The 12,555-nt window shown below is 40.5% G+C and overlaps 1 protein-coding gene across 1 annotated transcript in view; it reads left to right on the top strand.

Annotated features, from left to right (window-relative positions):
- Positions 1 to 12,555, top strand: part of SEC63 (SEC63 homolog, protein translocation regulator) — a 1,535,741-nt gene that overhangs the window by 1,415,735 nt on the left and 107,451 nt on the right. The window contains exon 24 of the mRNA XM_044065412.1: positions 11,456 to 11,557. Within this exon, the coding sequence (XP_043921347.1) occupies positions 11,456 to 11,557 (102 nt within the window). The remainder of the gene's footprint in view (positions 1 to 11,455; positions 11,558 to 12,555) is intronic.

Genomic DNA, 12,555 nt, shown 5'->3' on the forward strand with positions numbered 1-12,555 from the left:
TACTTGTGGGAAGCAAATACCTCATAAGGATTTTCATGTATACTGTATTCCTTGCCTAGGCCCTGATCATAACGTACCTTGCTGTCAGTTTTGTGCTAGGTTTAATCGACGCACTATTAAACGTCAATATATTTTTGCTTCTAAATATTTTGGTTCACGATTTAACTATCCAGAAATGACGTCGGTTAACAATCAGACTACCGGAATACCTAAAAAACGTAAAGAAAAAGACAGAGACAAACAGTCGAGGTCCAAAACTGACGACGCTTCTCCTAAGCCAGTCGCTAGTTCGCCGGTACTAAGTGAGGCGCTTTCGCAGCCCCTGATACCCGCTACTTTTGATTCGCAGGCCTCTACTGAGACCCATTTGGAGTCCGGTATGCCGCGAGATGCCTTAAGTATTGAACCCACGGATGTCTCTACCTTAGATGGGTCCGGAGCTGCTGTGCAGGCACCAGCTTCTGAGGGTGTTTTCAGGCCTACAGATTTGTATATTAAACCAGCGCCATCTTCAAAACTAAAGCCAAAATCTACTTCTATGTCTAAAAAAACTGACGCTTGGGCCACGTGTGCAGGCCCCAATGCCTAAAAAACAAATGATCAAAATGGCTGAAGATTTAATTACCTTGATCAGGGGTAGCCAACCCCCTCCTGCTAAGAAGCCTAGGAAAGGCACTGACTATGACTCTTCAGATCAGGTTTCTATTTCTTCTTCTTCTTCTTCTTCTGAACAGGATTTATCTATACCTACTTATGAGGACTCTGATGCAGAAGATTCCATCCCTTCTTTTTCTCCCCCTGAGGATTTCTCTTTTGGAGAAACTTTACATAACTTAAGGGAACACTTCCACTGGGAAAGGCAGGATTTCTCTGAATCTAAAAAGAGACTTGGGGATTTTCTTCTTCTTCCTCAGCATAGGCCTTTGGCTATACCTCCTGTTCTAGACATTGTTGATGTTTTTTCAGAATCTAGTACAACTCCTCATTCTCTGCCTCTGGCTCCTAGTAAGCCAGACAGATACTACAGGGTTCCTGACTCCCACAAATTCCTTTTCATAAACCCTACTGCTGATCCTGAAACCATTTCTCAGGGTCCCAAGGGCATTAAGGCCTCTACTGCTAAAAATCCTACCCCTTCTGATAGAGATTCCAGGGCGCTGGATAGATGGGGTAAGAAGGTTTACACGTCTGCAACCTTGGCAATCCGGGCTTTAAACTGTCAATTTCATATGCTTAAATATCAACAGCATATCATGGGACTACTTAAACAGAAAATTATGTTAATCTCTGACTGTGTGGAAAATAAAGAATTGCAGGATTTATTGCATTCAGCTGAACAAGTTGGAAAACATACTTTGCAATGTGGTTTTGATTCCTTGGAGGCCTCTTGCAGGGCTGCTGTAACTGGATCTGTGCTAAGAAGGCATGCTTGACTCAAATAGCAAACTCTGCCTGACCATGTTAAAGCTAAATTGTTGGCTGCTCCTTTACAACAGGACCGTCTCTTTGGTAATAAGTCTGAAGAAGTGTTAAAAAAGATGTAAGATAAAGCTAAATCTATGCAAACTGTGAAAGATTTCTTACAAGTGCAACCTCCAAGATTTAGTAGGCACTGGCCTACTAAGAACTGGTCCTTTCCAGTCCCCTCGAGAGCCGCTCAAGTCAAATCAAGATATTCCAAAGGCTCCAGGTTTCAGTCACAAGGAACTTTTAGAACAAACAATGGGGTGCCTCCACCTCCAAATCTGGAAGCAACAAGCCACCTCCCTATGGTAAACAGTCTCAATGACTTCCCTCTGCAATCACCAAGCACTTACCTCTTAGCTCCCCCCTTTGGGGGGGAAACTAGCACTTCATGCATGAAACTGGCAACTTATTACCTAGGACAAATGGGTTTTAAATGTAGTTTCCCAGGGATACAGATTTCACTTCCACACGTTGCCAATCCCAAACGGATGGCCAGATCTGCCCCCAAATCAGTGGGCAGAGGCCCAGGAACAAGTTCTGTCCCTCATGAACATGGGGGCTATCCAACCAGTACCAGAAGAGGAAAAGGGACAAGATTTCTATTCAAGACTTTTCCTGGTGCCCAGAAAAGACAAATCATGGCATCCAGTTCTGGACTTATCCACTCTAAACACATTTCTGGAGATTCCAAAATTCAAGATGCTGACTCTTCAACAGTTACCTATGCTAGGCAAAGATGCCTGGTTGGTAACTCTAGACTTAAGAGGCTTACCTGCATATCCCAATCAGGGAATCTTGCAGAAAATGCCTCCACTTCAAAGCAGGCTACTTGCATTACCAGTTCTCTGCACTGTCCTTTGGCTTATCTACTGTGCCCAGGGTCTTCACAAAGTGCCTGGCTCCAGTAATCGCATTTTGCAGGCAAAGAAATATTCAAATTTATCCATACCTGGACGATTGTCTAATTCAGGCAGAAAACAAGGACATTCTTCTAAAGCATGTGGCATTTGTAAAAAAGGGTTCTAACTTGTCTAGGGTACACCATAAGCGAAAAGTAATCACAACTAGTACCCTCTCAAAAAATTACATTCCTGGGTGCAAGCTTGAATACAACTGCCCAGATGACTTACCTTACCCCAGAAAAGCAAATTTAATTGATAACTTACTTCAAACAGGTGGCCACAAAAACCATGCTATCTGCAAGGCAAACTCTGCAGGCCTTGGGTTTCATGGCCTCCTGCATTCTTCTAATTCCATATGAGGTAACTTCAGTGGTACTTAAAAAGTTTATGGAGTCAACATTGTCACAGCCTGGAAACAATGATTCCTATTATACCTTGCCTGCAACTAGAGTTCCTATGGTGGGCAGAAGCCTGTCACCAAAACGAGGGACTGTCATTCACTCCACTCCCTGCCGCCCAAACCCTAACTACAGATGCATCATACTATGCTTGGGGGGGCTCCTCTGGCAGGGAAGTGCATTCAGGGCAAATGGAGCCCAAATCAAATGCACCTACATATCAATCAGAAAGAGATGCTAGCTGTACAGAATGCCCTGACAGCCTTCAAGGACTACCTTCATCCAGGACAACTACTGATAAAGACAGACAACACCACAGTCATGTGGTACATAAACTAGCAGGGGGGTACACATTCCTATCCTCTTTGCAGACTAGCCATGGCATTGTGGAACACGGCCTTGACTTACCAAATACAACTACAAGCTCAGTTCCTGTCAGGAAATCTAAATACTCTGGCAGATGAGCTAAGCAGAAATCTTATGGACCCACAGGAGTAGAAACTAGAACCACAAGTTTTCAACATGTTGACACGCAAATGGGGGAGCCCAGACACAGATCTTTTTGCCTCACCCCAGAACTATCAGTTGGACAAATTCTGCACAAGAATTCATCACAAACAAGCTTGGAAAGTGGATGCTGTATCATTCAGCTGGAAAAACCTATCAGTCTAAGCTTTTCCCCCTCTGCCTCTGCTCTCCAATGTCCTACTAAAAGTCAGACAGGGCAAACCAAAAATGATTCTCATTGCTCCAGACTGGACTCGCCAACACTGGTATCCACTCCTGCGCCATGTGTCACACCTTCCTCCGTGGCACCTGCCTCAGACACCTTAGCTACTGTCTCAGCAGAACTGCCAAATTCTGCACACTCAGCTCCAAACTTTGAATCTTGCAGCGTGGTTAATCAACTAATTTCACCCTTGACATTTCTCAGCAAACCTGTGGTGGATGTCATTTTGGAGGTTAGAAGGCCTAGTACTAGAAAATCTTATGCTGACAAATGGAAAAGATTCTCTGCCTTGAACCATTCACAAGGAATAAGCACAGCAATGCTCAGTATTCCTCGGATTCTGCAGTACTTAACTGAGATGCTTTACAAGGGTCTATCTTTTTCTTCCATAAAAATCCATGCCTCTGCCATTTCAGCTCATTACAACACAGAACCTCCCCTCTTATCTCATCCTCTGCTAAAGCAGTATCTCAGAGGAGCCAAAAATTTATGACCTCCCAGGAGAGCATCAGCTCCTGCATGGGACCTCAATTTTGTTTTGGAAAACCACACAATACCTCCTTTTGAGCCAGCTGCTACTGCGGACCTAACTCTGAAATCAGCTTTCCTTTTAGCAGTCACTTCAGCTAGAAGGATTTTCGAATTACAGGCTCTTATGGCAGTGGTGCCTTACATTATTTTTCATCCTGACAGGGTGGCTCTCGGGACCAATCCATCCTTTATGCCTAAGGTAGTACCCAATGTGGCTCTTAATCAGACCATTCATCTGCCAACTTTCTTTCCCAATCCACAGAACAAGGGTCAGTGGATTCTGCATTCATTGGATGTACACAAACAACATAGATTCTACTTAAACAGTACAAAATCTCTAAGAAAATCTGAACTATTGGTGGCATTTGCTGCAGAGGGAAAGGCTATTTCAAAGCAGATCATTTCCAAATGGGTAAGTCATTGTATTCATTTCTGCTGTATGCACCATGGTAAACCTATCCCTAAGGGGATCAGATCTCATTCCTCCAGGGCTGCATCTACTTCTGCAGCCTTTCTCAGAGGGGTTACTACCAGAGACTTTCTAGAAGCTGCTACCTGGAGCTCAGGTCATACGTTCACCAAACATTACCATTTACCTCTCTTCTCTAAATCCAGAGCTGGCTTTGCCACTGCTGTCTTGCAGGGCATTATAGCTGCTGTATAAATCCATCCTCCCAACCATAGCTTTGGGATTCTACCCAAGTGTAATGACTGCAACAGTGAAACACAAAGAACATAGTACAGTTGTGTACACTTACCATAAATGTAGATGTTCGAGTGTATTCACTGTTGCAGTCCTGGTTACCCACCCTCCAGCCCCCTTGTTTTTCTCTTACTGTGCCTCTCCTTTCTTTTGTTATACTTAAAAGCCTTTTTTGTGTATTTGCTTTTATTTGGAGGTATATGTTTTGTGTTTTAAATTGTATACATTTATATATATTTTTTGCTCCCCATTTGGGGGTCACCTGACATCTGGGTCAAGAAAAACTGATGTAATGGCATCGGCTGCATGTTTTAGACCCCTGATGACCTGACGTCATGAAAGAAGGGACAGCAACCGATGCAGGATCCAAGACTTTGTCAATCAGGCCGACTGAGGGCAGCCTGCCAGCAGACTACCCAAATGTAATGACTGCAACAGTGAATACACTCGAACATCTACTTTTATGGTAAGTGTACACAACTGTACTTTTTGTCGCAACTGGTGAGCATTATTGGCAGTGCACAGGCATAGCTATGGGTACGTCTTACACCAACATCATTCTGGTGTACTGGGAACACAAGTATGTGTTGAGGGACAATGTCTTTGCCCCTTATATTTGTTTTTATAAGCATTTCATCAATGACGTGTTCCTGTTGTGGAAGGGAACTAAACAACAGATGAGTTCATTACTTATATTCATGCTACTACATTTTTTTAAATTTCATATGAATATTTAGAATTCTTGGATGTTAAAAATTATGAAGGATGAGAATGGACATTTTAGTACAAGCTTACACAGGACCGAGTGTCATAGAAAGTGTCTTGCAAAGTATGCATCCCCAATATATTTTTAACAGCATAGTTAAAGGTCAAAGTTAAAGGTCAAAGCATGAGGATGTCTAGGTTAAATAGTAAGACACAAGGATCTCAGCAAGATTTAAGAGCTTTTGCATAGGCAATATAAATATGGTGAAGTTAGCAAGAGGCCGTAGTCTGGCAAAGCATTACTTTTCAGCTGGGACAACTGATGTAGCTCCACGTATTGTATCAAGCAGTCAGAGGTAATGCTCCTATATCTTTATTTTATTCTAGTGACATAGAATTCATCAAGTTGTACAAAATGACTGGCATATATTAACTACAGATAAGTTGAAACATTTAGTAGGTGAGAGACCTAGTTATAGGTATGAAAATAAGAATTTGAAACAACTTTTATGCCATAATAGAGAACGCTATTATATAAGGTTTTAAATAAAATGGGGACCTTTCCTTGTGGTGCATGTAATTTCTGCACCTTTATAAATAGTGATGGTCGTTTTCAACATCCAGCGCTAGGCACTAGATATGTGTTTAATTCATTTGCTGATTGTAGTACCAGAGATATTGTTTACTTGGCACAATGCACATTATGCTTTCCTTTTTATGCAGGAAAGACTAACAGGAGTCTCAAAGCAAGAATAAGAGACCATATTAGGCGCATTAGACTTTCAGATGAAACAAATGCACTTGCGAAACATGTTTCTCTGTATGGAGGGGGCACACACGTTCCCTTTCATGGTTATAGTTAAGCTGGATTTTTCTATTAGAATGGGGGATTTTAATAATGTTACTGAAGAAAGTGAATTATGTTGGATAATTAAATTGGAAGCTGATAAAGATAAAGGGTTGAATGAAAAAAATTGTTTGAAACTTGTATTAAAATGTAGGGATTTACAGAGATGACCTGTTGCTTTATAGGCATTTTCTTTCAGCTTTTATGTCATTAAGTGGTTACAGTGCATCTTAGTTACGAAGTATTTTTGTTGATCGTGTGATTTTATCAAGCATTTTGATTTGAGCTTTTGAAATAGTTTTTGTATTTAAGAGTTTTTATCGTGTTTTAATGGTCTGAAGAAGCAGCACTGAAGCTGTAAAAGAGCTTACCATTATTAATCTTTCAGCCGTCTTTATGTTACTCGTGTTTTTATTTTATTTAATAACTATATGAAAGTCCTGACAACTGGTCTGTAGACATGGGTATGAAGTTCTGTCATGAATGAGACCAATATCATGTACTTCAGTAAAAAGATACCTAGAGTTCCTATATATAGTTAAGGCATTCTACTATTTGAAGTTAAACAATATGAAGATTTAGGGATAGACTACTACATTAAGATCATCAAATTTTAGATATCTAAGGAGAAAGTTAATATTAACATACAAAGCTTTTTAATGATCCAGTATTACAGTTCATGTTTAACATGGAAATTTACAGATGTAAACCATTTGACACAACAGTATGTATTTTACATGTACTGTAAACTCAAAGCATACTTAATTAAAATGCCTAATCTGTGGAATAAAAAAAAAGTGGTTGAAATTCAACAGGCACAAAGTATGGATTTTTTTTTTTAAAGATTAGATGCTTGGGCAGGTAAAGTTTGAGCCATATCTTAGGGAATCAGTATTCCTTGGTGGTGTTTTGGCCTGAACACTGTTTAAGAACTTAGGAACTATGTGTGGCGCTCCTCCTCCATTCCAGATGCCTGGCCGACATGTGGCTTAAAAGGAAGAGCTACTCCCCTGTTCTTCTTTTTTTTTTTTTTTTTTGTAAATACAGTAAGAACCAGTCTGTCAGTTATGTTCATCAGGGCCATTCCATGCAACTCCCAGAGAATAAGTGCCCATTTTGAGAAGTTATCTTTTGAATTATATTGATTGCTGGATTATGACTGTTACTACTTGATTACACTGTTAAAACTTGTATTTCTTAAGTTTTCAGTCTGTGACCTTTCTGGAAAAGCAGTCAAGTAAGTGTCTATGAAGTAGGCAGATTCCACCAAAGGGCTTTCATTTGTAATGCATTTTTGAGGGGGGGGTGCGTAGAGCATTGTGCTATTTTAATAACCAAGGCCTGCTTGGATCAGAAGTTAGAGGCCTTAATTCGGGCCATCTCCTTGTGAATCCTCTGCCAATAGTCTTCAGCTTAGAAAAACACAAAAAAAGGTGTATCCAAAAACATTTCCAGTCAGATACACTGAGAAAGAGTCCATAAACATCAGTGTCAGTGAGGTTTTGCCATTAGGCAGGCAGGAGGATTTGGATAGCATGTGCGCACTTTCCTCAGAACAAGTTGGAGAGATGTCTAGGCTGGGCATTGGCTCCCAGGTGTCCTTGAAAGATGTCTGCCCTGCTGGAATTTTGGTCACCCCTCCAAAATTGTGTAAATCATTGAATTTTCTGACAGTTCTAACAGGTAATCGACAGAAGCACAAGGCCTTTTTGATGAGTTAAGTAAATCCCACACCATTAAGTGTTAGCCTTCTGTCAGCAGAATAAATCTGGCACCTTAAGGTCAGGCGCTATCCCTTGTGTCATTACTTTATCTGACATTTGAGTCACTGGAGTGTGTACAGTGCACTGTCAGATGGTTAACCCTCCAGATGTGCAGTCTTTTGTGTCAAGGGTGCTCCCTCTTCCCTGGTTTCCCTCCATTCCACCAGACCACATTACCACAGACACTAATGTTTGCCTTTCTGAGGACACAAGGAGTCCGTACTTGGCCTACCTAGTTAGATTTCTGATCAAGTCTCTGTTGGAAGGAGTGGTCATATCTTTGTCCACAACTACAGATTGCCTAACCGATTTAGACTTCTCTTTGAGCCTTTTGAAGTTGAACCAGTTTCCAGAGAGCTCAAATGTTTTGCTGGGAACCTTTCCAAATACAGGAAAGATGGTGGCACCTTTACCTCCCCAAGGAAAGGGCCCACCATTTGAAACTCCTGTTTGCAGACTGGCACAGACATTCCATACAGCAGCCAGTGTAATACTCCAGGCCCTGGGTCAAATATCAGCATCAGTCTTGATTCTGTACACTTGGCTAGGCTGCAGATGGAAAGATCTAAAAGTATCTCTGAAATATCTGACAGGAACATTGCATTCTCTGTCACATAATTCCTGTCATCAATGCCATTAGAAAAGTGTTCACCTGGTGGTCATATAGGTGGAATTTGACCCAGGCAGACCTTTGATGATCCCAAAGAGGAGTAGACTCTGGTCTTAGATGCTTCTGACCTTGGGTGTGATGGATGGCACCTACCAATCTTGAAGGCAAGGCAGCCGAAGTAGGACCTTTTAGATCAAATGTCGGTGTGAAATAAATGATAGCATTCCTCTTGGTATCAAAATATTTCAAATCAAAGCTTATGCCAGAACCCTGGGAGTTGGGAACTGGCAGTCCATTTTGGTCTGCACTTCCAAGTCTTCTATATACTGTCAGCCCAGAATGTGATAAGACAAGCTAAGCCAGTCCAGTATCAGAAGCTGAAAATGGATACTGGAACTAAAAGTGCTCCAATCCATTATATGTAAATGAGGCTTGCCACAAATAGCCATATTAACATCGGATGAAAATCACATCACCAGCTTCAAACATTTTTGCTCCAGATTCATGTAGAGGAAAGCTTTGGCAGTGGAAGACTTCAGTTAACCCCTTCCGTGTGAATGATCTTTGGATATTCCTGCCCTTGCCTCTTATACCAAGGATGCTCCAAAAGATGGTATTGGATAAGACCGAAGTCTTACTGGGTCCCACTCTGGTCCAGGCATATGTGGATCACTTTCCTGAGGAAAGCTCTTCTCTTACTTTTCACACAGGACAAAGACATTTTAGTCATTCAGATCAAAAAGTCCTGAAGTTGGCTTCAAGGATCTTACCGGCAGTAGTGTAGCAAGAGTGGTGGCCCTCCAGGCACAAAGTATTAGAGGTTGCGAGTGAGAAATGCAGAAGTGCACTTCATTATTTTTATCACCGCTGTTTTTAAAGAACTGAGGGGGTAGGGCATTGCATCACCGCTGTTTTTAAAGAACGGACTGGGTAGGGCATTGCATAGGAATGGGAACCAGGTGTTAGATGTGCCAGCTACAGCTCGCTGGCCAGACTCTGTTAACTTTGGTAGGGTTACCACCTTTTCAGATGGCCAAAGTGGGACAATTGTGGTACAAACATCAGATTTTGCAGGCCAAAACATACCCATGGCCAGTACAAGGGACAGAACTTGACTTTTTTGCCTAAATAAAAGCTTATTCTTGTAGCATTTTAGTTGCTTATTCCGTTTCTTATAACATTTAGGTGTTTCAGATACAGAATAACTGTTTTATGCAGCTATTACATAAAATATAGGAAATAATTTTGCCGTAATATTTCAGGACAGTTGCCATTCCTACAATATTTTTGCAGGACACAACTGCCCAAAGAGGGACTGTCCCTCGCAAAGTGGGACTGGTGGTAACGCTAAACTTTGGTTATGATAAAAATAAAAATGCACTGGAAGATCTTGTTAAGGCACAGTAAATTAGAGCTGCTGCATCATATTTTGAGAATGTTTCAGCTGAAGGTATGCTAGAAACTGTCATGGTCACTGTCCATTTTATAGGAAGCATTACAAGTTAGAATCACAGGCTAAAGGCATGCCCATTCTGTGGCTATCCTTTAACTACTTGGGAATCTTCTGTTATGTTTTGATTTACCGCTACAGTGACCTCTTCAAAAGTGTACTGTTACAATGAGCATGCTCACAAAAATATGCTTTTGTTTGTTCACGTTTGATCATTGTAGCAATAGGGTACCTGCCCATAGTCTGTGGAGGTAGCCTGTGTGCTTTCTTCTATGTTGGTGGTTAGTAAAAGTTTGGTAGAGGTAGTTGTACTTTTATTTTGCTAAAGGTTGTTATCATCGTGCACTGTCCCAAGGCAGTGTTTCTCACTCAGAAGACCTGGTCTTGTATACAGCATTTGCATTTGCTTTCCACTTAACATCACTGCTATTGCTGGTACTTGTCCAACTTGGGTCGGGGGGGGTACTCCCACTTACACTATCTTTGTTTTGTGACTTGCGTATTGATATTCCTTAAAGATCCTTCTTCTGTGGTAAGTGTCCTCGCACTATGATATTTTCTGGTCATATTTGTTCTAGTATGTGAGCTCCTGTCCAGGAAAGAAACTGAGAAGGGGAGGCTTCATCTCTTCACTTATAACCATTCTTTCATCACTGGCAGTAAGGCAGTCAAAGGAGAGAGGCTTATTCCCTTAGGAATTAACTTTGAGTAATAAAAACTAAATATTAAAACTAGAGTTGAGGTTAATTTCAGTAGTGGTGCAGTGACGGAGCATTTTTCAAATTACTGTCAGTCTTACTAAATGTTTTATAGTGGCCCTAAAGAAGAAAAAAACTGACACTTAACCAAAATTATATCCATTGTATAGAGTGATGCCCGCTATTTTTCCCCTTTCTTAGTACTGCTTAAGCATTTAAAGGCAAAATGGTAGGTATTGGTTGCAGCTGATTTAATTGAAAAGGATACTTGTGTAACCTCTGTCAAGTTACTGCAATATATTTTGTTGTAAGAGATCTACTTGGGTAGAGAAGTGTATTTGTTAAGCAATGTTTTTCTTTTATGGCAAAGGTAGGCTATGTTTTAAAAAAGAAGCATAAACTCCAATTAAGCCTCATAAAATTGCTGAAGGTGTGAGAGAGACACTAACTAGCAAATGTGGGGTATCTCTTGGCAAACAATTCTAAATAATTTCCATTGAAAAAAAAGTATTGCAGAAATTCTGGTGTTAGTTTCAAGAGTGTTTGATATAAACCTTTCCTTAGCAGAAGTTATTTCCTTTTAATTTGTGGTCTTTCATTGCAGAATTTTTAGATGTCATTTAATTTAAAAGTATATTTTGTCATCTACAGGAATGGCAAGCTCTTCAGCAAAGCATTCAGAGAAAAGAAAGAGCATTTCTAGAAACCAAATCCAAAGTTACACATCCAGTTTACAGTCTTCACTTTCCTGAGGTCGGTTTTAAAGAAAATGTTTTTTTTTTTTTTTTTTTTTTAAATATATGTATATATAGAGAGTATTTTGTTTGTCAGCTTTTCCGTAAGATTGTTGCCTCCTCTTTCATTTTGTCTTTTTGAAGATCATAGATAACTTTGTTATTGATTTTTTTCTTGCCATCTGTCTTTTTCCTTTAATTACATTTTTAAATTAATCTTTAAAAAAATAGTCTCAGATACTGAGTGTTTCCTGTCTCTGGTTTGCCTTTTTTTAATAACTAGTGTAATGGGGGAAAGTTTGTTTAGTAATTTATGCATTGGTGTAATTTCTAGGCAAGGCTGCTGGCTTTCATTTATTTTGTCATTTATCCATCCATATATGTGTGTGCGTGTGTGTATGATTCCCTTCACAAGTTCAGAGGTTCAAAACTTCGAACTGCAAATGATCGAGACCATATGATCAAAGTTTTGAAACTTCGAACGATTTGAACGGACATCGCCGTACAGTGCAGAATGTGAAATTTACCATTTTCTTTGCTCTAGTGCAATCTCAGAGTTGGTATATTTATTTAGCAGGCGGTCGTCCCCCCAAAAAAACTTAAAAAATGTTTTTTGTTGTTTTTTTATTATTATAATTTTGAAGTTTCAAAACTTTGATCTTTCTCAGAGGCGCTCTCTGTCTAACGTACAGAGCCATGTCCAACCCAGAATTGTTGAACATGCTCCATCTTAGCAAAACCAAATCTACTCAAGCTACACGCTCTAAGGATATAAACCTCAACACAACAATGAATAGAACATACTGGAGGGATCGATTCTCTTCGCAGAGACTTCCCTTACTATGGAACAGGGTCCCGATCTACATAAGACAGAGCCCCTCACTATCACTCTTCAAGAGGAACCTTGATGAGTGGATGAGTAACAGAAAGTTCACACCAGGGATCACACCAACAGCACTACTAGGTAGGGGCCAAGGGTACTGGCTGCTAGTACAAGGGTCTAGGGAACTACTAAAG

The sequence above is a fragment of the Protopterus annectens genome, chromosome 1.part0 (genome assembly GCF_019279795.1).
Source record: "Protopterus annectens isolate FY-2018-M chromosome 1.part0, PAN1.0, whole genome shotgun sequence".
NCBI classification, from domain to species: domain Eukaryota; kingdom Metazoa; phylum Chordata; order Ceratodontiformes; family Protopteridae; genus Protopterus; species Protopterus annectens.